Source organism: Camelus bactrianus, chromosome 13 (assembly GCF_048773025.1).
Source record: "Camelus bactrianus isolate YW-2024 breed Bactrian camel chromosome 13, ASM4877302v1, whole genome shotgun sequence".
NCBI lineage: Eukaryota > Metazoa > Chordata > Mammalia > Artiodactyla > Camelidae > Camelus > Camelus bactrianus.
This window is the reverse complement of record NC_133551.1, coordinates 61,417,465-61,445,173: the sequence shown is the minus strand read 5'-3', so window position 1 is coordinate 61,445,173 and position 27,709 is coordinate 61,417,465. Positions and strand designations below refer to the sequence as shown.

At 47.3% G+C, this 27,709-nt stretch overlaps 1 protein-coding gene across 1 annotated transcript; it reads left to right on the top strand.

Annotated features, from left to right (window-relative positions):
- The first annotated feature begins 539 nt into the window (after positions 1-539).
- On the top strand, positions 540-27,585 carry CATSPER4 (cation channel sperm associated 4). Its single transcript, XM_010948025.3, has 17 exons — positions 540-611; positions 739-813; positions 1,218-1,361; positions 4,467-4,568; positions 9,224-9,321; positions 9,481-9,601; positions 9,791-9,924; positions 11,205-11,379; positions 12,190-12,401; positions 12,732-12,879; positions 13,943-15,636; positions 18,246-19,328; positions 20,915-21,120; positions 22,472-22,627; positions 23,109-23,329; positions 23,813-23,844; positions 27,231-27,585. The coding sequence occupies exons 1-11, from the start codon at positions 540-542 to the stop codon at positions 13,994-13,996; spliced, it is 1,335 nt and encodes a 444-aa protein (XP_010946327.1). The 3' UTR covers positions 13,997-15,636; positions 18,246-19,328; positions 20,915-21,120; positions 22,472-22,627; positions 23,109-23,329; positions 23,813-23,844; positions 27,231-27,585.
- Positions 27,586-27,709: the final 124 nt, after the last annotated feature.

Sequence of the window (27,709 nt, the reverse complement as noted above, 5' to 3'; positions counted from 1 at the left end):
CTCTCCCTAACTCTTCAGAGACCAGACGGTGCTCTCCTCCCCTATCTCCAGGAGCGGGACAAAGTGAGAAATTGAGACCAGCTTTCACTCTACAGATGGGGAAACATACCTCACATGGAAATGCAGGGTGGGCAGCCCTGGAGATGGGTGGTGCGATGGGTAGCCCGTGGGCAGGGGTGCAGGCTGAGGTCTGCTAGGAAGGCCCAAGAAAGAAATACCTTTCTCTTCTCTCCCTGGCCTAGTCTCACCTCCAGCTCCTCGATGCAGAGCAAGGACATACCCCTGTGTCTCCAATCAGGCTGCACAGGAGACGTAACCTGCTCTCATCAACCTCTGACCTCTGACCCTACCCAGCCCCATGGTGTCTGGCCTTATCTGTGGGGTATGGAGGGGAGGCAGTGGGAGGAACTTCTCTTAGTATGGGAATTCCTTGGTGGAATGCAGACAGAGGTCACAGAGTCCTCTATGATATCACTGCGAGGGGAGCAGGACCGCTTAGAATGAAGTTTCTTTGACGAGTGGGGGTAGACTGAGCAACTATGGCAGATAACCAAAGGATGTGGTGGCAGCATTGGACAGACACCAGCAATATCAAACCTTTGAACTACATGGTAGGCAGCCCCTACCTGGCTCCACTGCCCCAGCTGGGCATCCTGGGGTGGGGTGGGGCACTGGAGGACCATCCTGGGTCCAAGAGGGCAGTGGATGTACTGATGGGCCCTCCCCACACCCTTGCAGAGGGCTGTTCATGAGCCCTACAACCGGCCAGAGGAGCAGGGGTTCATCAACCGCCGAGACATCACTAGCAAAAAGGTAGGGACAAGCTTAAGGGGCTGCAGCCCATGGGGGGGCCTGCAGCAATCCTCACCCCTACAGTGACCCTTCTGCACCTGTGACCCCACCCCCTATGGTATATTAGTAACCTCCTGGCTGTGCCCCTCACAGGAGTCCCTATATAATGACAGTGACTCCCCAGCAGAGAGTCCAAAAGAGTCTGCCTTGCAATGACCCCAACAAAGATCCCCCAGAAGTGACTCACTTTTAGTGGCCATTTAGGTTGTGACCTCTACACTGATGCCCCCATCCCATAATTCCTTCTCAGGCAATCTTTCCCCTAGAGTGGCCCCCAAAGGTTCCCATTCACTGAGAGCAAATGTCCAGGCAGAGGCCTCCTATGGTGATGCCTGCCTGAAGGAAGGTCCCCCGCCCTCTCCCAGGATGCCTGGGACATGCAGGAATTCATCACTCACATGTATGTCAAGCAGCTGCTCCGACACTCGGCCTTCCAGCTGCTGCTGGCCATGTTGCTGGTGATCAACGCCATCACCATCGCTCTCCGCACCAACTCCATCCTTGGCCAGGTGGGACTCCAGCCTGACCTCTGCCCCTGCTTATCTAACAGGGGCCTGGGCAAGGCACTTCCCTTTCTGGGCCTCAGACTCCTCATCTGTTCATGATGGTTGGATTGGATGCTCTTCAAGAGGGTCTCTAGACCCTCTTCCAGGGGTCTAGAGATCAAGAAAGACTTCATGGTAGAGGGGGCCCAGCTTTGATAAATGCATTGGATTTGCAGAGGAAGGGCAAGAGAAAGACAGTGTGAGCAGAGGAAGGCAAATGGGTGCCTCATGGGGAAGGGTATCCCATTTTACTCAATAGTCACTGAGAGAGAATCACTCTGCACTGGACACTGCACTCAGTGCCAGGGTTCCAGGAACAGACACAACAGACCCAGTTCTGTCACAGACAGGTACAAACATGTAATTACGAGTGCCTGGGTGTCACAGAGTATGTAGAGGCTCAAAGGAGGCATTGGGCCTAATCTGGGGGAGTCAGGGAAGTCTTCCTGTAGAAAGGGACATTTAAGCTGAGAGAAAAGAATGAGTAGGAGCTGGCCAGGCAGAGAGGTGGGGAGGAGTGTTTTGGGCAGAAAGAAACAGCATAGAAGTGAGTTCTGTGTGTCCGGCTTGAAGTCCACTATGACTTGAGTCTTATCCTTGATGGATGAGGAGTATACCACATACATGAATGCTATTGAAAATCAATATTTTTTAAACATCCAAGGTGGTGACTGATGAGTCCAGTAATGTTAAGTAATGTTAAGGAGGATTGGGCTTTATCCTACATCATTGAAAAGCCAAAGTTTAAAGTATGAAAGTTACATGACTAGAAATGTATTTTAGAAAACTTACATTGGCTGCCACAGTGTGGACTGTGGAAGGAAGAGACTGAGAATGGGGGAATATGGAGCAAGCAGGACATGTTGCAGATGCTCAGGTGAAAGATGATGGGGCTTGGATGGGGACAATGGCAGTGGAGGGAAAGAGGTTACATGCATTTGAAATTCACTAGGAGTCAGATCCATAGGCCTTCCTGATTGATTTTCTTTATAGCGAACCCTTAGCGAGCACTTACTACAAGTTACTTTAACATTGGTCATTGTCTCACACATGGAGGAAAAGGGAGAGCAGGAAGTTATGTTTCTGACTCAAGCAACTGTGTTGGGATGGTGCTGTTTGTTGGGACGTGGGGACATAGGGAGAGCAGGTTTGGGGAGGACACTGAGGTCAGTTTGAGTTCTGTAGTGTTTGATGTACCCATGCAATATCCACACAGAGATGTTAATGAGTTGCTGGTGATGAAATCTGAAGCACCACAAAGAGCACTGGGGTAGAGGTGGCAACCTGAGAGTGACCAGTATCTAGGTGAATGGTTGCCAAAGCTAAAGGGATGGATGAGGTTGCCTGGGAGAGAGTGTTAAGTGAACAGAAAGCCAAGACAGAGCTCTGAGGAGTGTCTCCACATAGAGAGCAGAAAATAGAGGAGAGGTGCAAAGGATACTGAGGAGGAGTGGCCAGGGGCACAGAGGAACCCCAGGTGCACTATCAAGGAAGGGGCGCAGGGTCAGAGGTTGCTGGGAGACAAGGCACAATAAGGACCATGAAGCATCCCTTGGATTTAGCTCTTGTGACCTTGACAAGAGCTGCCTCTGATGTGGTGGAAGCAGACACCTAATTGCCAAGGTTTGCAGAATGAGTACACTAGTGGGAAGATTGCAACCTATCAGTGGATCATGAAATCATTTCAGAGCGCAGATACCAGCATTTTTATGTAGAATGAAAGAGAATGAAAAAGAATAGAAATTGTGTGTGTGCGTGCATGTGTGCACATGAACAAAAGAGAGAGCGGGGAGGGAGAGGGCAAGCCAGCATTATGATGTAAAATGTAAAATAAATTTATGTTGAGTCCTAGTCAAAAATGCTAAAAACCCTGATATAGGATATGGGCTCATAAAGGTCAAATCCTAGAAGCCTGTGAATGCCAGGCTGGTTTTGAACCTTATCCTGTAGGCCATAGAGAACCATGGAAAGTTTGTGGGTGGAGAAGGCAACTCTGATTTAGCCATAGATGCTCATGATTTAAAGAAGACAGGGGGACATTTGGGAAGCTCTTTCAATAAATAGTGAGGAGAGCCTATTGCCTCCAGTGACCAGCAGAGTGGAGATGAAGGGACAGAAAAGGGGAAAGAAAGCCCTTCCTTATAGGCAGACATCCATGGCCCATGATACCCTTTGGGAATTTGGAACAGGCAGGGAATCCATGATCTTTAGCTCCCATCTGAGTTAAAGGAGCTCTGTCCAGCCTCACATTGGCCAGTGGATGGGGGTGGTGGCAAGGTGTGGGGAGCAGGAGGCTTCCACGTGTGGCTGTGAGACTTGAGACACTGTCTTTGGGCCATGAAGGTGAAGAAAAGGAGGAGTCCAGGTAACTTTGGTAACTGCCAGTGTGCAGTCAGGGCTGAGGGCTGTTCATGTCACAAACTATAGCAGGGTCACAGCTTAATGGGAGATTGGGTGAAAGTGAGTTGGATTTTAAACAGAATTCAGAGTCATCCATCCATCAATCCAGCTACCCAGGGAACGTGTTTTGGACTCATGAGTGGGGGAGGATACCCAGGAGTTTGGTCAGGCCTGGCCTGAGGGATTTGGGAACTGGAGCAGCAGGAATGGTTGAGACAACCAGAGAGCAAGGATGGGTCTTGGTGTCCTCCATCTCAAGGGCCAGGACTTTTCTTCCCAATCCTGGAGTCTATTCTGCCTTTCCTCCACCTTCCTTTTCCTACTCTAGAGGTTAGGAGCAAAGGTTTGTAGTCAGACAACAATCCTTATCACTAGCTGTCTGACCTTGGGCACCTCTCTGATTCCTCAAGTGTAAGATGGGAATATAAAACCTACTGTATAGGCACAATGGTAATGGTAAGATGAAATAATACATTTGCGGCCTTAGCACAATGCCTGGTACATACATGGAAGGTGTGCTCTAAAGGGGGCTACAAAGATGCTAAGGATGAAGAACAGCAGGAATCCAGGCCTTCCCCACCCCCCCTGCAAACATCCCTTCTCCCTCACCTTGCCCAGGCCCCACTCCACTGACCTCTCTGCCCTTCTTTTTCTCTGTCTTCCATGTAGAAACACTATGAGTTGTTCTCTACCATAGATGACATTGTGTTGACCACCCTTATCTTTGAGCTTCTCCTTGGCTGGTTAAATGGCTTCTGGATTTTCTGGAAGGTGAGATCCTGGGCCCTTCCTGCCATCACCTCTATTCCTCCTTAGGGACTGCACTCCGCCTAGGCCTTACCCCTGCACACCTGACCCTATAAACTGAGGGGTGTGTGTGTGTGTGTGCATGCAGAGAGAGAGACTGACTACTTGTGAGGTGTCTGTGACACGGCAGAAAGTAACTCTTGTACTAGTAGTGCAGCCTCCTGGGTTCCAACACCTGATCCAGACTTCTGCAGTTCTGTGATCTTGGGAAAACCTTGATTTCATTATCTGAGAAATGCAATCGAGAGTATCCATCTTAATTTACAGAGTTCAAGAGCAGGAATCAGCAAAGATTTTCTGTGAAGGGTATTGACCTTAAAAATAAAACAATTATTTTACTAGCAAAAATGGGTTTATTTGGAAATAGCAGAGGAATTGCAATTCAGGACAAGCAAGCTACAGCAAAAGCAATAGGCAAGTCCAACAAACAAAGAACGATATTTTATGGAGAAAAAGGAGGAAGGTGGGAGGGGTTGTTTTGAACTAAAGTTCATTGGAGAAAAATGAGAGTTCAAGGTGATGATGGTTTCTCATTGGCTGGGATGCTGGAATAGCTGATTTCTTGCAGGAAATGGAGTGTACCTCTTTTCCTGTTGGGGCCTGTAACTGATAATTGTTTCCTGTTGATGATTCTTCTGCTGAGGTTGGGGCTGAAACTGACAATTCTTCCTGTAATTGACATCTAGTGATAACTGTGTGAGAGCTCCCTCTTCTGGCCCACCGAATCCACTGTAGTGAGGTTTCCTTTTATTAATTTTCACAAGGGCCAGCTTTGTGGGCCATCCAGTGTCTGTTGCAAGCACTCACTTCTGCTGTGGGAGCACAAAAGCAGCCATAGACAGTACTTAGACGAATGAGCGTGGCTGTGTTCCAAATAAAATTTATTTGTGGACACAGAAATTTGAACTTTATATAAATTTCACATCACAAGATATTGTTCTTCTTTTGATTTCCCTTCAACCATTTAAAAATATAAAAATCATTCTAAGCCTGAGAGTCTCACAAAAAAAGGGCTGCTGGCCAGATTTGGCTGTTGGGCTGTAGTTTGCTGACCCCTGTTCTGGAGAGTATCAAAAAGCCATCTGGGTGGGAACAGATCTAAACATTACATAAAATTAGATAAAAACTCAAACAGGACTTCTAGAGTCAAGGGATTTCTCTTGCCTTTGAGCATGTGCAAAAAGAGGCTTTAAAGGAAACTTTATACCTTTCATAAAAGGGAAGCATCATTTAAATACCATGGGGGGCACGTATAGCTCAGTGGTAGAGCACATCCTTAGCATGCCCCAGGTTCTGGGTTCAATCTCCAGTACCTCCATTTAAGTAAACAAATACATACATACATTACCAGGACAACCAATTAGAACTACAAGCTTTCCAGGAGTTAGAGGTGTCACTTCATAGAACACAGAGTGTAGAACCTAGAACAGTATTTCTGAAGTCCGCATGTCTTAAAGACTGCTTTGTGAAAACAGCACTTGAGAGGATGTTTATTAACAGATAATAGAACAGGATGGTTCATGTTTGCATGTCTCCACAGTGGAGACGAGAATAGGCACCATGCTGCTTTTTTTGGGAAGGAGGCACCATGCTTTTTGTGTACATTTCAATGCACCACTTTTTCAGAACTTGTTATAGGATATTTGCAGACATTTTCTTTTTCTTTTTTTCTTTAAAACATTTTTTTACTGAGTTATAGTCATTTTACAATGTGCTGTCAAATTCCAATGTAGAGCACAATTTTTCAGTTATACATGAACATACATATATTCATTGTCACATTTTTTTTTCACTGTGAGCTACCACAAGATCTTGTATCAGAGATTTTCATAAGAGACAGCATTTCTTCCTTCATGTAGACCTGAGATTTCTTTCAGCAGTGGTTAGGAGGGCTTGCACTTTCAAGGCTAAGCGTTTTGTTAGCATAGGAGAACTGGAGCCAGCCTGAGTATCTTGTGTTTCTTCAAGCCACTCTGCTCATCCCCTCAAGGATAAGGCTTCTCAGCTTCAGCATTGTTGACGTTTTGGCCTGGATAATTCTTTGTTGTGGAGGATTGTCCTGTGCATTGTAGGATGTTTGGCAGCATTCCTGGCTTCTACCCACCAGATGTCATTAGCGCACCTTCCTGGTTGTGACATCAAAAATGTAACCAGACATAGCCAAATGTCCTCTGGAGGGCAAAATCACCCTCCAGAACCAATGTCCCAAACCGTAACCTTCATCTGGGGCCAGGCTCCTAGTACCAAATGCCAGGGCTTGTTAGAGGCTGTTTCTGCTGCCTTCCTCCCTACCCCCATCCCCTCCCCTGGTACCAGTGTACAAAGACTGCTCCCTGTTGAATGGGCAGACAGAAAGGGAAGCCAAGGGGAGGGAAAGGGAGAATGTAGGGAAGGGAAGAAAATCTGCAAGTTAATATCTCAAATATCACCCAGCCACATGGGGTTCCCCAAAGTTTTGCCCCCAGCTCTCCCTTTTCCACTGCCCTCATGTGGCTCCTCCCTCCTCCTTATCTCCACAATCTATTAATTACTATTTCACCACCTAAATATTTCTCAGATTTCTCGCTGCCTCGCCATCTCTGCTACCCCCACTAGCTCTTGCCTTGTCTTCTCTCACCAGGATGTTGCTATGGCTTCCGGTGTACCCGACCTGCCATCAAAGTGATTTTCCCAAGGCCCAGGACAAAGTACCCTTAAATTACTGCAGTGGCTCCCTGTTGCTTATAGGATCAGGTCTAAATGTCTTATTGTGTTTAAGGTCTTCCGTGATGTGGCCCTTGCTTACTTTTGCAGCCTCATCACTCTTGGCCTCACCCTTGGGTGTTCCAGCTACATCAAGCTGCTTGTAGTGGCATTTCCCTGATATATACATGCACACACGCCTGTGCGCGTGCGCACACGCACACACACACGCACACACACACACACACACACACACACACTCTGCTGTTTCTCACCTTCATGTCTTTGTCCATGCTGACCCCTGGTCTATGAAAGCTCCCTGCTGCTCATTCACTTGCTTTACTCCTACTTACAGCTTAAGATTCATTCAGGTGTCTTCTCTTCCAGGCAGTCTTCCTGTCTCTCTCAGGCTAGGTTAGTTGTTGCTCTGTGACCCCCTAATACTGTGTACTTACCTCTCACCTGGAGTTAAAGTGTGCTGTCTATCCACTTCCTTCAAAACAGTCTGTGAGCCTAGCAGGGCAGGAATCCTCTGTCTTCAGGATCTGATTCAAGGTGTAGCATATAGTAGAAGCTTAAAGCTGAATGGATAGAGGGATGGATCTTAGACAGACTTGTGTCTCCTTGTGTCTGTGATCAGGTACCGACACTCTGAAAGTGAGACACCAGGAGGGCTTGTGTTTATTATTGGACTGTCCAGTAAACTTAGGGCCATTTTTGTCCATTAAAATGGTTTTCTTTTTGAATATTTAATGCAGCTACATATTGTTCAAAATTATATTGAAAGGCACAGACAGAATTCTTGCTTCCACTCCTGTCCCTTCATCTCCCCCCACCCCCACCCTCTTCAGATAATCTTTGTTATTTATAGTCTCTTGTTTATCCTCCTAGTGTTTATTTTGCAATCATAAGCAAATATGTATTATTTTTAGTCCTCCCTTTCCTAACAGTGGCATACTGTAGACACTGTTCTGCACTTTACTTTCGTCACTTAATGGGTCTTTTGCTATCAGTACATAGAGATCTTTCTCATTTTCTTTCTATTCTACACTGTATCCCATTGAATGAATGTGCAGTAGTGTATTCAACCATGTCCCAGTCGATTGCTGGACACTTTAGTTGTCTTCAGCCTCCTTCAAATGTCATTTTGTACGTGTACCAGAGTTTATGTGAGTTGGATTTCTAGAAGTGGGATCACTGGTCAAAGGTAAGTAGAGATCATTTCTTACAACAAATTCCTCTCTGTGGTGGCTGTGCTTGAATTTTTCATACCTGTGAGTCTCTTTTCTTCATCCCCATCCTAAAGGAGTTTGTGCTGTATTGGACAAAGGGCTTGCAAAATGTGTCTTTCTTTCTTCTACAGTGAGAGCTAGATCACCTCTGAGCTGGCTGTGGAAGCACTGCTCCTTAATGTTTTTATCAGTTTAATTTTTTAAATTTTTAACATTTTTTAATGGAGGTACTGGGGATTGAACCCAGGACCTCATGCTTACTAATCATGTGTTCTACCACTGAGCTATCTCTCTCCCCCCAGTATTTATTTTCATCTTATTATTAATGGGAGTGTGCGTTACACAAAACTGGAGCATCCAGACACTTTCAGGTCACCTGACTGCAGGGCAAGGCCATTGTCAGTAGTGTACTAGCCAAGGTGGGTGCTCAGCTTAGGAACTGACTGTGTGTGTTTGAGAGACTCCATTGTGTGTTTCAGGGACTGCACATGGCTGTTGACACGTATGTGAGACAGTGAGCGCATGCATGTTTTATGGCATGTTTGGGGCCACAGCAGGATGAGTAACAGTGGTGGATGGCCTATGACTGGCCCTTCTCTGAAAAGGCCACTGATGCCCCCATCCCTGGGGTATAGGGAGGGCAGACCCATGAAGTCCCCATGGGCAGGGCCTGACAGACCCTGCTGGGGCTGGCCCACTCCCCAGGATGGCTGGAACATCCTCAACTTCCTTATCATCTTTATCTTGCTCCTGGGATTCTTCATTCATGAACTCAATAATATCTCTATCACCTACACCCTCAGGTAAGCAGGGAACTTGGAGAAAATAAGGGACCTGCCCTGGGAAAGAGACAACAGATTGTTAGCAGGTGGGATCAGCCCTACCTTTCTGGGTGGGGAGGGATGGTGAGGAGGAGGGGTCTGGGAAGGGCCAAGGGGCGCTCCTCAGAGGCTCTGCCACAGGGTGCTTCGTCTGGTGCATGTCTGCATGGCGGTGGAGCCCCTGGGCCGGATCGTCCGCGTCATCCTGCAGTCAGTGCCCGACATGGCCAATATCATGGCCCTCATCCTCTTCTTCATGCTGGTCAGTGCCCTCCCCCACCAGTAGCTCCCTTTCCCTGGACAGGCCTGTGGGTCACTAGGGATGCAGGTGTGCCTGGAGAAGAAGAGAGGCAATGGTCCTGAGTCTCTGTGGTTCCCTCGGCAACTGTTTTCATGTCCTATCTCTAGTGCCCTTGGGTGAAGTCTGGGCGGTCTCTGGTCTCTCTGACAGGTGTTCTCTGTATTTGGGGTCACTCTCTTTGGTGCGTTCGTGCCCATGCATTTCCAGAACATGCAAGTTGCCCTGTATACCCTCTTTATCTGCATCACCCAGGATGGCTGGGTGGACATCTACAGTGATTTTCAGTAAGTGCCCATGGGCTTTGTGGGGGAAGCCCAGCTCAGCCAAGCAAGGCAGGGACTGGGGCTCCCAGGGGTCAAAAAGCTGACTGGGGAGGGAGAAGGGCTCTCAATGAGACTGCAGCTCCAGGGTTTGAGATGAAGACCGTCCAGCAGGAGGGGGGTTCCTGGGGTTTTAACTGGAGAAAAGGAGACTCCCTGGAGCTGGGGTCTGTGGGTTTATAGTCTATTTTAAGCCCCTTCCCCTTGAAACCCCACCCATTCAAGATCCCATTGCAGGCCTGTTTTGGAGATTTCTTCCATTGTACTAAACAGTTGGACAGCTAGGCCTTGGGCAAGGGAGCAGGTCGGTGGTTGCACTGGGGTTTCCAGGGCAGCCTCCCAGCTGCACTGGAGCCCCCAGGCTGCCTGGACTCCTGGGAACTTAGGGTTTCATTTTATTCACTCTGAGAACCACTGCCCAAGGTCATTTTTGGCCACAGATGGCTACCTGGGTTCTGGTCTTTACCTCTTTCCCATTAAGTCTAAACACTATTTGTTTCCAGTCCACTCCCCTGACTGATTTCCTTTTATCTTCTTTGTGTGAGAGTAGAAGCCCAGTTGGTAAGGGGCTTCTGCACTCATTTCTCATTATGATGCAGGCAGTGGGGAAATTATAGAGTGTGCAATAAAAGTGGGCTGGGCTTTTAAGTCTTTGCTCCACTGCACTAGTCATGCAACCTTCTGAGCCTCAGTTTCCTCATCCATCAATTGAGGATTATAATACAGTATTAACTGTGTCATGGATTGCCATGAGGATTAGCAGAGACTGGCATGATATACACACACAAACACACACACACAGACACACCACAGCAAGAAAGAGAGAGAAAACTATTATTTGGGAAAATATTTTATGGGAGATTTAAAACAGGTATTAACAGTGGGTGGGCTTTTTTTTCCTGTAATATTTTTCTTCTGATCTTTCTATAATGAGCTTGAATTACTTTGTATAATTAGAACAACATAAATAAAGAGTATTACCAATAGATTAAACTTGATAATGCTGATGTACAAATCCCCACCTTGCAGGGCTGGCTTGAGGACCGCCCACTGCCTGGCAGTACAGCTGGTGCTCAGTAAAGAGCAGCTGCAGGGATTATTAGGAGTAAGGCATTAGATCTGCACAACAGCAGTGAGGCACAGAAGTCCCAGTAGGCCTTGAGATAATTTCCCCATCTCATAGATGAGGAAATGGAGGCCCAAAGGGCCAAGGAGGTGATAGGGCCCCTGACTACCATCTCCAGGATGGAGAAAAGGGAGTATGCAATGGAGATTGGGGGCGCCATCTACTTTGCCATCTTCATCACCATTGGTGCCTTCATTGGCATCAACCTGTTGGTCGTCGTGGTAACCACCAATCTGGAGCAAATGATGAAGGCAGGAGAGCAGGGGCAGCAGCGTCAAATAGCCTTCAGTGAGGTGAGTGAGACGGGGAAGGCAGAGGGGGGAAGAGGGAGAGTGTATATGAATGCTGACTTGAGTGTGGCTGTGTGTGTGTGTGTGTGTGTGTGTGTGTGCGTGCGTGCGCACTCACGTGCACACTCATACACTTGAGGGTCTGGAGAAAGCAAAGCCTGAGACCTGGGGGCAGATCCCCCATCTTGAGTGTCAATTCTCCAGCTGGGGCTTTGGATGGGATGTGGAGGTCCTAGATGTCTAGTTCTATGGCAACTCAAAACTGAGCAGCTGGGTGACCTTAGGGCATTTAGTCAATCCAAGCCTCAATTTCTTCTCCTATAAAATGGAAATAACAATAGTACTTACTTTATAGGGCTATTTTGAGAATTTCATGGATAAATGAATAGCACTTGGCATATATTAAGAGCTCAGTAAATGTTAGCTACAGTTTTATTCATTCAGGGATAGAAATTCTAAAAGGCTGGGGAGTATAGGATGGAGTGTTACCCAGTGTTGAGGGTTGTGGGCTGTGACTTGAGACTAGACGGGGCTTCAGAAGTTTGCTGGGTAGGATTTATTAGGAGTGACATGAGGGAGGGGGTAAGTTTTGAAAACAGGTTATCAATTTCTAAAGAGGTGTAGGATAGGCTTGGCATTTGGAGGTGAGGTCCCACAGCAAAGTAGGGAGGCTAATATTGGTTGGAGCTGAAATGAGAGACATTAGAACCCTGCTGTCCTGAGTGTCACCCTCCCGAAAGCCAAGCAGGAAGGGGCCAGGGGAGAGGAAGTACCAGCTGTGCTGTCCTCCCCTCTCCATTTCCCCCTCCCCAGACAGGTGATGGCGAGGGAATCTGGAATAACCAGCTGTCACTGGTGCACTGTGTGGTCGCCCGTTTGGAGAAGCCTGGTGTCTCCCAGGAGCCGCTTGTGCGGGGCCCCCTGTCGAACCTCTCGGAAAACACATGCGACAACTTTTGCTTGATGCTCGAGGCAATACAGGAGAACCAGATGCAGTACAAGGAGATCCGAGATGAGCTCAACACGTAGGGCGGGTACTGGGGGTACCCCCAAGTCTCATGAGTCAGGGCTGAGTGGAGCCTCAGATTCTTCTGGCCTCATGCCCTCATCATTTTATAATGCAGACCCTGGTGCCCAGAGAGGTTAAGTGACTTGCCCAAGTTTCCCCAGCCTTTCGGTGGAGGAGCTGGAATCCAGACTTCCCAGGTTCTCCCACCTCACAGGAGCCTCGAGCCTCAGTCTGGGTCTCTATCAGAGTAAAGCAGGAGGGCGAAGAGGAGTGGTCACCAGGGAAGACATGGGAGGGCTGCCCCCCAACCCCCACCCCTGGGACGCATTTACCTCTCCCCCTTCAGGATAGTGAACGAGGTACACTCCATCCGCTTCAACCAGGAGCTGGAGGAGGAGCTGAAGCACAGGTACGTGTCCTGGAGCCTGTCAGAGAGCGTGTCCTCCATGGACATCCAGCAAGACTTAATCACCGCGCTCATCACCAGGGAAAAGGTTAGTCATGAGAGACAAAATTAACAAATAATACCTAGATTTGAAAAATAAAATCAAGAAAGTTATCAAATTTCAGATGTCACCAATTAAAGGGATCTCCATTATTCTATATACCCCTTAGAATAAGAAAGACTCAAAGATCTCAGAGGTTCTGAAATGGCGAGGAGGCAAGAATATATGGTTTAGGAATATAGCCATGTATTCCATGAGAAATAGGTAATAGTTCAAATTGGTTATGTCTATAGAGCAGAAATCCAAGTGAGGAAGGCTGGGGCAGGTGGCTGCTATTTTTATTACAGTTTTTGTTTGACTGGTTGACTTTTAAAAATAGCATATGTATAACTTTGTTATTAAGGGTTTATTAAATTTTAAATAAATAAATAAGAAAATAGTATATATCACAACCTCCAATTAAAAAAAAAAAAAACAGGGAAAATGTGCGGCTTCCCAGCTTCCCTTTCCTACCCAATCACTGCTCATCCGACCACCCTGCCCAGTTCAGCCTCTGCCCCATTAGCCAAGGTTTCTGTCTGTTCCAAGATCTGGTCCACCCTCTAGATTACCAAGCACCCCAGCAGTCACCGCCAGTCCGGTTAGGTTCCAACCTTGCCTTCTCCAGGAGGCCCTGCCCCTCCTGTAGGGTTCCACCTACTGAGCCGTCTGGGTTTTAGGTGCCCTCAAAACCACACTTTATTAGTGGGGCTTGAGCTACTGATTGCCTGCTTAATGGCAGATACTTATTCCCACTGGGGTCATAGGATCCTCAGGTCCTGTCTAGGGTGCATAAAAGCAGCCTCCTCCTGAGGGAGGAAGATTCTAGGGAGAAAAAGGACACACTCCCACATTAGGTTCTTTCTCTGCTTCCCACACCATCTGACTGGGAGCGTTGTGAATGTCCACAGCCTGGGCTCCCACGCTCAGAGAAGAGACTAGGCAGGCTAGAGTTAGACATGAAAAACTTCCCTGGGAAGCCTCAATGGGCAGCTGTTGAAGCCGGAGGAAGGGAGTAAGAGTGCATCTGCCATGTCAGGGTTGGGGGATTGACAAGACCTCTTGTTTGCAGGTTCAGGAATCCAACACAAATTTACTCCTTAACAAACATAAGACCAGCCGCTGAGAGCGCAGGATTGGAGCCAAGGGGCATGAGCACACACACCCAACTGCTGCATCTCCCTGCATCACTAGCATGACTTGGCACAGCCTGGCCTGAGCCCAACCTCTCCCTTATACCTAGGCAGATGCCTAGGGATGTAAAGGGGGCGGCATCTCCAGGGCTTGTGCCTGTGAACCCCAGGTCCAGAGGAGCCAGGTTGGAGAAGGATGCTGGATGAGAGTGGGAGCCCTACAGCAAGGATGAGCACAGAAGGGGGTGTTGACCAAGGCAGCCGGGGTCCTAAGGATGGGCATCCCTGGTCCCTTGCCAGACCAGAGTTAGGTGGGGTCTAAGTGGCCCAAGCAGCAAGAAGAAAAAGGTGAGGTCAGTGTGGCCAGGTATCTGTGTGTTGACAATAAAGTTTTGAGTTGGGATCAATGTGTGTGACTGGTGGATCTCTCTAAGCCCTTGGGGCAACCTTGCCCCTCAAAAGCCTGATATCCGATGGGAGAGTCACCGGCTGTCCTCCAGAGCTTCCAGTCTAGTGGGAGAGAGAATCCACACCCTGAAAATTTCTGACTTTAGTGATAGAGATCTAGTTCCTGTCCTTGGGGTCCTAAATTCTGGGGGTGAAAGCCTGGGTCTTATGGTTGGAAATGGCTCTCTGTTGAAGGAGACAGCTCTACCCCCTCTCTCTGTTTGGAGGTAGAGACCAGTCCTCATTCTGAGGAGTTCTAGTCTGATGGGGTCACCATTTTTCAAGTCATGCATGTACAGGAAGCTCCATCCTGGGACAAAAGAAGAATGACTGGGCAAAGTGTGGATCCTGGCAGGCTCTCTGGAGAAGAGCACTGAAGCTTCCTGGAAGACAGCAGGAGGAATTTGAGAGTCAGGTGAATGAAATCTGGTGGAGAACTTGGGACCTGTGAGACCTCTTCAGAACCTTCACACCAAAGACCATTGAGAGCCACAGCAGGTTCCTGAGGCAGGCAATGCAGAGTCTGAGGAAGCTGTGAACAGTCCTGGGCACTACCAACAGCTTCCTTGGAGGGTTCCTGTCCTTGGGCAAGTCACTGGGCCTCATTTTCCCCATCTGTGCAATGGGGAGAAGATAAGATTGATCACCAGCTCTAAAATCAAATGGCAAGATCTCAGCCCCCAGAGTTGGGAGACTGAAGAGATCAGCCCTATGGCTGAGACTCAGGTTCCCTGATGTTGGGTGAGGGGAAGGGAAGGCTGGAAGGCCCAGCTGTTCAGCAAAGACTAACAATTAGAGACCTTGGGGATATTCACCATCTGAAATGGGAGTCCCCAGAGACCCACTGATTGCAGCTGATGGGAAACTCCACCCTCCATCCCTTCCCACCAGCACTGGTTCCAGCCCTGCAAAGCCCCCTGGGGCCTGCTGGGAAGGAATCTGGACAACTGGGGATGGGGTGGTACATTCAGCAGACAGGTGAGAGGTGGCACCAGTGCCAGCAGTGCCTCACTGCTTGGAGCTGCTGTCTGTTCCCCTGTTCCAGCCAGAACCCCTTCCCAGGACCTTCCAGGACCATCAACCAGCAGAACAATGGGCAGCCAGTGGCTTTTGCTGCTGCTGCTGCTGCTGCTGCTGCTGCTGCTGCTGCTGCTATTTATTGAAGATGGAGCCCTCAGTCTGCCTGGTGAGTATCCACATACACTCTTTCCATCCATCCTTCTCTGGGGGCTCTCACAGACCTTCTTCTGGCTCACCAGGGAGGGGAAGAAAGTGGTGGAAGATCAGGCAGTGTGCCCAGGAGGATCTTATAATGTGAGCACAGCTATCCTTCACCCCACCCCTAGATTGTCTGAAAGGCTTGGGGCACCAATGAGTTTAGAGGCAGAAACATGATGGCATGAACTCTAAGGAGTTTCTGGCTTTACCCATCCATCCTCATCCAGGATACTGTCTTTTTCTGTCCACTCCCTCCATTTTGTCTGTCATCTCAGCTGTATCCCCTTTTCTGTCTGTCCTTTCCACTGGGGCTGGGCCAATAGCTCAAGGTTTCAAAAGGCTAATTCCCTCTCAATCTGGCCCAGAACTGAGGGCCCAGGGGCTTGGACCACTGCTGCCCTCCCCTGCCCTACTCCAGCGCCTCACTGAGCCCAGTGTAGGAGTGCAGCCCTGGATCCTGAGCTCTTAGGTCAGTAAGGGGGAAGATATTGGAAGAAGGCAAGAAATTGCATGTCTCAGCAATCCCATGAGTCATGACATTTTCCAAGGACAGGAGTATCCTTGGCAAAGCACCAATTTTAATAAGAGGCGAAGAAGGGGATAATCATTACCAATAGCAGGTTCTACTTATATGCTCAGCACTGTGCTAAGTGCTTCATATGCATTATCTCATTTAATTCTCATGACCGTCAGTGAGGTGGGTACTGTCATCGTTGCTGTTTTACAGTTGAGGAAACTGAGGCTCAGAGACATGAAGTGATTTGTCCCCTCAACGCAGAGCTGGGATTCTGTTCCAGGTCTGACTTTAGAGTCCAGGTCGCACTCCATTGCTTCTCAAAGGAGTTGCTATGGGCAGGAGACCCCAATATCATATAAGTGTCAATTCTCACCAAACATCTTATTGTGACACACTTCCAGTCAAAATCCCAACATGGTTTTTTTATAGAAGTTGATTAGTGGATTCTAATACATATAAGTAAGGAAGAACAAAAACCAAGATAAATTTTGAAGAGCAAGATGGGAGACTCACTCTACCAGATACTGAGACTTACATTAAAGTAACAGTAAGATAATAAGATAATGTGGTGTTGGTGCAGCAATAGACAAGTGAACCAACGGAATGAAAGAGCAGGGAAATCGGTCTGGATGCGTAATGACAGACAACATGACAAATCGATCAGTGGGGAAAGGATGGATTTTTTCATAAGGCGGCAGGGACAACTGGTGAACCACATGGGTAAAACATAAAATCAAATCCAATGGAAACATCTCTTCCTGCAAATAAAAACTCGAGACCTCTGTAACAAGACATCTGTTCCTTTCAGCCTAGAATTTTGTTGCAGACAGATCCATGGATTACTAGAGTTTAGAAGACTCCTGCAATATTAAGCCTGAGTCCCTCACTGTGCTGAGGGGGACATGGACACACTAAGAGGGGTGACGTCTTCCCCAAGATTACACAGCAAGTCAGTAGTAGAGCCAGGTCTAGGGTCTAGATTTCCCATAATCTTTCCATGTATCGTGGCCAGCTCTCCTGCCCTATTGTGACCCCATAGCTCCACACAGGTCTAGAAGAAAGTAGGGGTCAGGTGGAAGAAGCAGAAGCCAGATGGGGGAAGGGGTTGGGAGAAGGGTCAGTGCCTCTTCAGAGCTAGGCTGTGGAAAGGACAAGCCCATCAACTGGACTGGGTCACCTCCAGTTTTCTGAATTAGTCCTTTGACAACTGCCATTAAGTGGTGAGGCATCAGGTGATGGACCTATTTCTGCCCATTGCCCAGGGGAAAAGAAAAGGTTTCTAAGGGATCCAGCTCAGTGTAGCTGATTTGTGCCTTTCCGTGTAGAGAGAGTAGCTGGCTCAGCCATGAGAATGAAGTTATATTTTTGTGAGGCAGTGCAGCGTGCTGGGAAGACATTGACATCCGGGAACTGATGGATCTGGTTTCAAATGCAGTGATGCCACTTCCTGGCTGTGTGACCTTGCACAGATGACTTCACCTGCCTGAGCCTCAGTTTCTTCATGTAATAAGTAGAAATAATAGTCCTTACCTTGGGATGGATGTGAGGATTCAATGCATCAAGGCTTTTGCATTGAAGCAGCCCCTTACTCAGACAAGGTGAAAAACTGAAAGATGTCAGAAATATATTTGAGTGCTAATGCACTAAATGAAGCACTTGGCTTGGAATTAGGGGTCACATTGTACAAAAAATTGTATATCTTTAAATATTGGGATCACAGTGCAGTAAGAAACTCACATCAAAAAAGGTATCAAGAAATCAAAGATTGAGTGCAATAATAGATTTCCATCTTTTGCTGACTCTGTTTCCAGAATAGTCCTTGAGCGGAATGAGACATACTTGCCAGAACCAGTTAAATTCCCTCTCCCTGACATGCACCAGCTGAGATCTATTAGCACAGAGCTAGTGCATAAATGAATGCAAGCCAGTAATAATGCAGTTAACAAGGATATTTTTATTGAATCTTCCAATAAGGATACTTGGTAAGTGAGAACATCTGAGGACAACAGTGCATTGGTGGAGGAGACAGGTGTATTGGTTTCTTTTTGTTTGTTTTATAGGCATTATGACAACCTGGGGGGTCAGCTACGATAACCTCCACAAACAACTCTGTGACCCTGGGAACTGTGGCGCGTTTATCCACAATTTCAGCTTCATACAACAACGAGAGAGACAATGTCCCTGCACTTCCATCCAACACCTCACTGACCACCAGCAGGACAGCAACGTCTGAGTCCCAGAAGCATATAACACCAGCTACTTCTCCCACTTCACCACGAGCCAGCAGCAGATAACCCCAGTACATGAGACTCAGGAGAAGAGATCAAATACTTCTACCACCACAACTTCCAAGGGCACAGAACTGTCAGATTCCATGATGATGTCTATATTGAAGGACCAGGGAGGGACATCCAGAAGCACAGCCTCATCCAGCATGGCCACTTCAGCTAACAGCTCAAAACAGAATCAGAGTGCTCCAACTGCAGCCCCATTAGCATCAAGCTCCAGAGTCAATGGATTGGGCTCATCAGTGTCTGCTGACTCTCCAAAGCCAGCCACAATCATAGCTCCAGTAGCACCAAACATACCAGGCAAGGATGTTACTTCATCAGGGTCCACGACAATCACTGTCTCTGAGAAGTTAGCTACAATGATACCCCCAACAACATCAAACAAAATCACTGATGTGAAAGAATCTTCACTTGTGACAACCAGTGCAGTTACCCATACCACTTCACTAAACACAACCACCCTAGGGGTAACTCTTCTTGGAACAAACACATCTGGGGCTCAGGAAGGGGTAACTGCAGCTGCACCACCAAGTCCAACAACAGCCTGCACAATGAGCGTGCTGTCGGAAAGCCATCAGAACACCATCAAACAAACACCTTCCCAGCCGGTGGAATCAGCCCCCAGTGCTGGCACTATAATGACCCAGTCACCTGAGACAACAGCTGCTCATTCAACAGCCCTTAACCCCAGCAACTTGGGGACAAGAGAATCCTCGGCCATGACTGGGGCCAATCAAACCTCCCCTAAGCACAACAAGAGCAGTAGTCTGGGAGCAAGAGTCTGCGCTTTGGTTGAGTACCCAGCTGATGGGGGAGTTTGCATGTACAATGACAGCTACTATGCCCACTCAAGTAAGTCTGAGAAACTTGTATCTGAACAGCAAAGAACCCTCCACAACTCTGTGAAGGCCCAGACAAACGCACGTCCAAAGGGTATGGGAGGGCCGGTGAGGTTTGGTCAGACACTGACATCTAAAGAGTCCATCTGGGTAGAGGTGATTTCTAGCAAGAGGAAAGGTAGCTGGACATATGAATTTGTTTTAGTTCAGGCTGCTATAACAAAATACCATGTGCTAGGTGTCTTACGAACAACAGAAACCTCTCTCACATTTCTGGAGGCTGGAAGTCCAAGACCAAGGCACCAGGAGGTTTGGTATCTTGTGAGGGCCCACATTCTGGTTCATACACAGCTGTCCTCTTGGTGTGTCCTCACATAATGGAAGGGGCAAGGGAGCTCCCTGGGGTCTTTTATAAGGGCACTAGTCTCATTCAGGAGGGCTCCACCCTCATGACCTAATCACCTCCCCTAGGCCCCACCTCCTCATACCATCACATTGGGTGTTAGGATTTAACACATGGATTTTGGGGAGGACGCAAACATTCAGTCTACAGAAATGTTTTACACTAATATTTCCATAATGTTTTATTTTTTAATGACTAACTGTAAGTGGTTCATCCCAACTTCAACAGAAAATACAGAAAGAGCAGGCCTAGAAAGAAGGGAAGGGTTAAGTATTAGTTTCTCCTTCATCACCCAAAAGCACTGGTACAAGGCACGTATCAGGGCACTGGGTGGTGCCAGGGGCAGAAAATCGACGCTAATTGACTGGAGCAAATTAATTAAGTAAGTAATTTTAAAAATTGAAAACATGAAACAAAAAATTTGTTGACTCATGAGACTAAGAATTACTGAAGAGGATTTGAAGACTCTGACCCCTCTCCCTCATGGCTCTCAAAGGTGCTCCCTCCCTCCCATCCCTCAACGCTGTCTCTTCAGGAGTTTAGGACAAGAAAGAATGAGCCACCGATTTCAAGCAGTTTAGGGCCCTCAAAACTCCCCCAAGGCCCAGACTACCTTTTGAAATGGGAAGGAAATCAAAGAACAAAACAAATTAGTATCTCCAAAAATAATCTTGCAAGGCAAGTAACAGAAACCAAAGGGGCTGCTGAAAGAGAAACAAAGGAATTTATTATAAGGGCATCTCATGAAGCCCGAGGGCAGGCTCCAGCCAGGTTCTCCAGGGACTGGGACTTGGAACTGAATGTGGTCAAAAGCAAGGAGTCCCCTCCCCTTACCTTCTCCCCTTCTGTACCTTGTTCCTCTCTCCATACACTGGTTTTTCCCGTCTCTCAGCCTACGTGGCAAAAGATGGCTGCCTCACAACTCTCAAGCTTTCTATCGCCTCCTTCCAGGCTCAGTTCCTGGGAAAGAGATTTTGAGTGGACCAGCTAAGGCCAGGGATAAGGGGCCCCCAGGGCAATTATGGCAGAGGCGTCTCACCTCTTGTGAGGCAGAGTCTTTGTTTAAGGGAGTCATCGTGGGTCGGGCTAATATCCCCACAGTGTCTCCTCCACCCAGATAAGACCTAGTACCCCTGCCCATGGCATCATCCTAGGAAACTCAGGAGGCCTCTGCTCTGGCTGTTGTCCTCCTACAGAACTACCCAGGGTGTTGGTGGCCCTGCACTGCCAGCAGCAGAAAATTGAGGTGGTCCTGAGCAGCTGCTTCCTGAAGACTCACCACTGGGTGCTGGAGGAAGGCGTCATTTCAGGATGCTCCAGTGTCAGAAAGACAGAGGAGGGTCGCAGTGTCCAGGTCTTTGTGGTGGAGAAGAAGGAGGGTACTTGCGGACTCCGCCCCTTTGTGAGCAAGCTGGGAGGGGCCACCTGATAAGAAGCTGGGGCCTATGCATGTTTCAGGGGAGGGACTGGGAAATGAATATGTTGGTACTTGTTGTCACTTTATTTCCATTTGACTAAGGAATAATTCTCTGCAATGGAGTCAAGTTCTAGCCATCAGACCAGTCTTTTGGGGAGGAAGAGTCCATGTTGTATCTCATTAGATTTGGAATGCCCTTATAAATGGTCACCATGTTTGATGGACTGGGAAATTGGTTTCCAAACTTGTCAGCCACAGAATCCTTTAAAATAATAACTACCATAACCAGAACCAATATTTATTGATTTCTTCCCATGTGCCATGTACTGTGGGTCAAAATCTTTTCTTCACGTACTATCTCAATAAATCTTCACAATGATCATGTGATGTTCCCATTTACAGATAAGTAATCTAAGGCGCAGAGAATCTGAGGGATTTTCCCAAGTCACACAGCTAGTTATTAACAGAGCTGGTTTGTGCTCCTAACTGCTCACTGTGCTGCCATCTCCTTTTCTTAGAAGGGATTTTACATAAAAGCCAAATTAAAAATAAATATATAAAAGCAAGGCAGCTCTGACTGAATGGGGAGGAGGAAGAATGCCCTGCTGGGGTCAGCTTTTCCCCAACACATAGGACGGCTTTAAAGCCCCTTTGAAGAGGCTCTGCAGCTTCCTGGGCTTGATGATATAGTTCCTCCAGGGTCTTCTGTTATCTCCAGCTCTGCCACCCAGAGATTCATGGGATCTCTTGCTTAGGTCATGAAACAGAGTTGGAAGTTTCAACCTGCAATAGCTAAGTCCATGGCTCTGCCCCTGGAATTCTCTTGTCAGTGTTCTTTTTAATAAAATGTTTGATTTATAGCAACAAAACAAATTATTTTGATTGTTTTTAAAAAATCCTATGGAAACAATGAAATATCAAAAAGATAATCCAAATATTGGGATAGGGACTAGGACCTGGTAATTTTAACAGGCCTCACAGTGATTCTTTTATTCATTTTTTCCAAGTGATTTTAAAATGCACATTGAAATTTGAGACTCCCCAGCACAGAGGTGAAGAACGTGGGCTCTGGGATCAGAGAGACATTGAATTCTGGTTCTGTTACTTGCTTTGGCAAATTTTTAAATTTTCTAAGCCTCAGTTTACTCTTCTGTAAAATGGGACTAATAACAGAACCCTCTACAGAGAGTTGTGATCAGGCCACAGTGCCTGGAATACCACCCATGCTCAGTAAACTTTAACCATTATTTTTATTTAAATAAACAACTTACAGCCAATGAGAATGGGAGAAGGTGGAGATCTGAGGGTAATGGCTGCCTCCTTGTTTTTTTTCTAGACCAACAATAGCCACGCCCTTTATTCTCTGGATGAAGTTTCTGCAGGTCCTCCCTAACCTCACCAATACTGACTACACAACGCTTAGCTTCAGCTGCACGTACCCTCTGGTGGTGAATGTCAGCCAGACTCACCCCTACCCAGTGGTCTCCTTCCTGTGAGTTCTTTTCTATCAGCTGCCTCTCGGATTGGTTGCTGTGGAGGCTCTCAAGTTCCCATTGCTACCTATAATCCAGGCAAAAGGACTCAGCACCCTCAGGATGTTGGCTCCCCGCCATGCCCACCCACCAGTCGTAGGGACCTCTTAGATTGAGACTCAGAGTATTCTCGTGAAAGAAAAAGATGCTCTATAAAGTAATGCATTATGAGTTGTTTATGTAACTTACCTTGAGGTAGGATGGCTTGGATGGCTTCAAGGGTCCTAGGTCAGGGGATCTATGAGGTGGCCCCTCACTTTTTAGGAGGTCCAGGAGGAAGATTAGCAGATTTTCTCCTCCCCTCCCCTAGTTCTCTATGGCTACCAGTGCTCAGTGACATTGGGTGCAAGGCAGAAGGAGAATGATGCCCCTCCCTCTAGGGTTTTGTGGTAAGTGTCTCATTTCTGTCCCTCTCCAGATACATCACCATCTATTTTCCAGGCACTGGGGACACCATTGTCATCCTGAGCATCTTCACAGACCCCCAGCTCTCATCTCCACTTGAGAACAGACCAGCTCCCCTTGGCAAGCCTCTCTACGTGGTCCTCAGAGCCACAAGCAGTGATCCAGACAGATTTGCCCTGGTAGCCAATGTGGTCTTTGCCAGCTCATGTCTCCAGGACAGGTGCTGTTAAGGCCAGGTACCACTTTGTGAAAGAGAGGTGAGTATCTGTTGGGCCCTGGTAACCTTCTTTCAATGCCAGACTAGCTCTTGGACTATAGCTTGTACTGGGTGCTTTTGTACCTGTGAGCACAGATTCTGTCATTCTTCTCTATATCCGTGGTGCATTTAAATGCTGGGAGAAAATAAGTGCTGAGTGAATATTTGTTGAATAAATACAAGTATTATTATCATTCCCATTTTCAGATGAATAAATTAAGGCATAGGGAGATTATGGCCAGTCCAAGATTACAGCCAATTAATGACATTCATTCCTTTTATTCTTTCCTCAATTATTGAGGGCCTACAATAATGAAAGTAAAAAACAAAAATGAAACTAACATTTACGGGTGATATACACTATGTAATAATTTTGACATTTACTCCATGCCAGGCATTGTTCAAATCACTTCACATGTATTAACACACTTAAGCCTCACAAAACACTGTATGGGATAGTGATGTTCTCATTCCTATTTTATAGATGGAGAAACTTCGGCTCAGTTCACATAACTGGTAAGTGACAGACCCTGCTAAGTGTTGGGCCAAACCTTCACCCTCAACAGCTCATGGTCTAGGAGAAGAGCTGGGTTCATCAACATTAACAAGCCTTCATAAAGCACAGTGAATCATTCATTACCTCATTTATTCCTGAAAACAACCCTGTGGAGTGTTATATCCCCCACTTTACAGATTAGAGGGGATTGCAGAGGGTTCAGAGTTTAAATGACTAGTTTAAGGACATAGTGCTGGTCTACTCATGTTCCAGAGTCCAGATTCTGAAATATCACCAAATCCATCCTAGCATGCAATTCTTCCTTTGTCAGGAGAAAATAGAACCTAGTGATTAAGGGTATGGGTGGACACTTCAGGCTGCTACCTGAAGAAACTTGGGTAATCTCCTTAACCTCTCTGAGTCTCAGTGTCCTCATCTTTAAAAAGGAAAGGCACCATCAAGGGGGAAGCTAGAAAGGATTTATTGATGGTAAACTTGAGCCCTGGAATAAAAACCGCAGGATTAAAAAGACTAAATGGGCTTTGGGAAGTACAAGAGACAGAGTTCAGAGAGGTGATTCCTTAATGCCCATGAGAGGTAGCATCCGTGTGGACAGGTATCTAAGTGGGAAGGTAATTTGCTGTCCCTTAGGCTTTTACATTGGCTGTTTTCTCTTCCTGGAATCCTCAACTCCCTGATACCCATATGGAAAATTCTCATCTCCTTCAAGTCTTTGCTAAAATGTCCCCATTTCAATGAAGCCTACCCCATCCATGCTATTTAAAATTGCAACTATCCTCCACTAGATCCCTGTTTCTTTCTTCTATCTACTTATCATCTCCTACTATACACTATATTACATGAGATTATTTACTTTTCTTTATTGTTATTTATTGTCTGTCTCCTCTCACCCACAGAAGAATAGGACGTTTGGTCTGTTTTGTTTGCTCACATTCCCTCATTTTCCCAAGTACCTAGAATGGAGCCTGTGTATCATAAGAATTTCTTTCTGCCTGAGGACTCTACACCATAGGCCTATCCAAGTATGATCAGTTATACTATAGTAAGGGGTTACATTTAGGTTATTGTCATCTCAAAAAAAGTCACCATGACAATAGCGTGGACAGTTGAGGCCATTGTGTCCAAATTCTTGAGCTTATAACTCTATGTCTACCAGACTTTGCCACCAGTAACTGAGGTTTCCTTTTTAAATTTGGAGCAGTTATTGCTAATACATGATCACTGATAAACTATGCCCAGGTTCTTTTACTAAAAAGAGAGAGCCTTAGCAAAAATAAAGAAAAGAAAAATACAAGGTCATCTTGTCATGATTTACTACGACTACACCATCAAAATAATAATAGTGAGAAGTAAGAGGGGAAGGAGAAGAAAGGAAAAGACAGGAGAGAAAAAATGTAAAAAGAAAAAAGGAAGAGAGAAAGAGAAAGAGAGGAAGCAAGGGAAGAAGGAGGAAAAAGAGAATTAAAAAGAGAAAGAAAGAAAAAGAGAGAGGGAGAAAGAAAAAGATAAAATTATTGTCGTTCTCCTAGGATTGACGTGAGGATGAAATGAAATAACGCATGTAAATTCTCAGTACGAGACCCAGCATCTACACCTACACAGGACAAACAAAATAGGGGAAATGAGTGTTTGCTGGGAGCTCCTAACAGTGGGTGACGCCGCCTCTCCCCACAGCTGCCCAGTCAGTAACCGGCTGCTCTGGGGCCTGCGGGCCAACGGGGCCTCTCTGGAGGTGACTCTGGCCTTCAACCTGTTCCGCTTCTCGACCAGCTCTACCTGCACGGCCGAGTGACCCTGTGCGACAAGTGGGCGGGACGCCCGTGTCAGCCAGCGAGTGGGGCAGCCCTGGGCTCCCGGCAGCCTACGCACCCTCTGCCCGGCGGCACTGGTTGGCGCGCTGGGGAGCGGGACTCCCAGTAGAGCCCTCTTCCTGGGGGCGGGACTAAGGAGGAGCCTGAAGGATGGCCGTGCTGGGGATTGGTCTATCCTTCCGGGGGCGGGGATGAGGGCGGGGCCGAGGGCAGGTCGGGGACCTGAGGATTGACCTAAAGGGCAGGATTTTCGTGGACTCTCTGGGTTTACCTGGGGGTCTCAGGCAAAGGCCTGTCCAGGCTGAGGCAGGGAAGGACCTCGCTACCCTTCTGCTGTGTCCACGCAGACCTGTAGTCAGAAGAGTCCTCCTGGGGTGAATCTAGCTTGGGAGATGTCAGTTTGGAAGGGCCTGGAGAGCGACGCCGGCCGGAAGGTGTTCGGGCCCATCCGATTTAGTGGTAACTGGACCATTTGGGGGTCTCCCTGACTCCTCTTCTAGATCCTCCCACTGATCTCCTCCGAGATCCCGACCCTTCACTGAGCTCCCTCCTACCTAGTATCCATAGACTCCTTCTTCAGTTCAACCATATCTTCCCCAAGCCCATATCCTCCTCGGCTCCTTCTTTGCTCTGGAGTGGTCTCCCTTCACCCAGTCCCAGAGGGACTTCTCTCCTCCCATTCTCATCTTTCCTGCCACACCAGATCACTCTTCTCCCAGTCTCTTTGTCTCTGTGCCAGCCTGCTTTTGTAAATCCTCTTGCTTGTCTGAACAGTCTCTCCCTTCTTTCTATCTTGTGACAACATTCCAAAGCTCCGATCCTCACAGGAAAGCCTATCTTCTTCGTAAGACTGTTCTTATTACAGTCAGAAGGCTCATCATCACATCCTTCTGAGTCCCTGCTTCATCAAGGGGTCACCTTTTGCCCAATCTTGAAATGATGGCAGTGTGCTGGCCTTGTAATTTCGGAATGCCTCCTTAAGATGTCTTTCTTCCTTTGTGGTTTCAGAGCGCAGTGCCTCCAGCAGCAGGACTTTGGCAAGTTGGTACACAGGGATTGCTGTGAGGAAATTCTGAGGTTGCATTAGGGTCTGGGGGTGCACACTGGCTTCTGGCAGGTGCTGGTCTTGGATCCTGTCTCTGCTCAACAATACGTGACCTGGGAGAAGTCAGTTACCCTAAGGCTTAGCTTCCTTAGCAGTATATGGCAGAGTTGTCATTGTGAGGTTGTTGCTTGGTTGTCATAGTCAGAGTTTTATCCTTCATCAGAACCTGAGGCTATCCAGAAGTGATTTAGAATAGGGGTTGAAATTTCAAGAGATAAGGCTAGGAAGGCAACAACAAGTTGGGGGATCGAGTGAGGCCCACAGTGATCTAGAGAATTCATCTCTGTATCTCCATGCATCTCAACCCCTAGTCTAACAGAAGGACTGGCACAGTCCCAGGAAATCTTTGTTGAAAGAATGCATGTTTTTCTAAATAATCCTCAAAGTGGAGTATCTAAGACTAAAAACGTTTCTCAGGCTCTCAAAGCCACCTAATCCAGTTGTATATTCATTTCTTTCTTTCCTGCAGGAGCCTGGATGGCCAGCTTTCTTGTGATGGTGATAGGCTGGATGCTGGGGTAAAATCCTGCACAGACACTTCCCCAACTCTAACTCTTAGCCTTTAGTTTAGTTGTCTGAGGCAAGAGTGGGGTGGAGGAAGATTGATAGAGAGGCATGGCTGTCCTCTTGTTAGGGACCAGAGAGGTTGGGGGTGAAGGTGGAATCCATGTGTGACCCAACTACTGTCTGGCAAGGAATGTGGCCCCTGAGCCTTAGGCAGTGCTTCCCCATCCCACCTTCCCTTCTCATCTCTGGAACTCTTCCAAGGGTGGGATCAGGCAGCACAGTATGGTAGAGGGTAGGGCAGAGGATATGGCCAAATAAATAGTAGGTAATTTTCCTCTTTTGTCTGACTCCTTTTCTGTATTTTGGGACCACAAAGCTTCAAGGCCTCATGAGGAATGGTGTGTGTGTGTGTGTGTGTGTGTGTGTGTGTGTGTGTGTGTG

What these genes read in the sequence shown, in the direction of transcription:
- CATSPER4 (XM_010948025.3), top strand. Translation starts at nt 540, where the DNA reads ATGGCAGATAACCAAAGGATGTGGTGGCAGCATTGGACAGACACCAGC. An exon ending in GCTTCTGGATTTTCTGGAAG is followed by an intron (nt 4,569 to 9,223) that starts GTGAGATCCTGG and finishes CCCACTCCCCAG; the next exon opens with GATGGCTGGAACATCCTCAA. An exon ending in TCTATCACCTACACCCTCAG is followed by an intron (nt 9,322 to 9,480) that starts GTAAGCAGGGAA and finishes GCTCTGCCACAG; the next exon opens with GGTGCTTCGTCTGGTGCATG.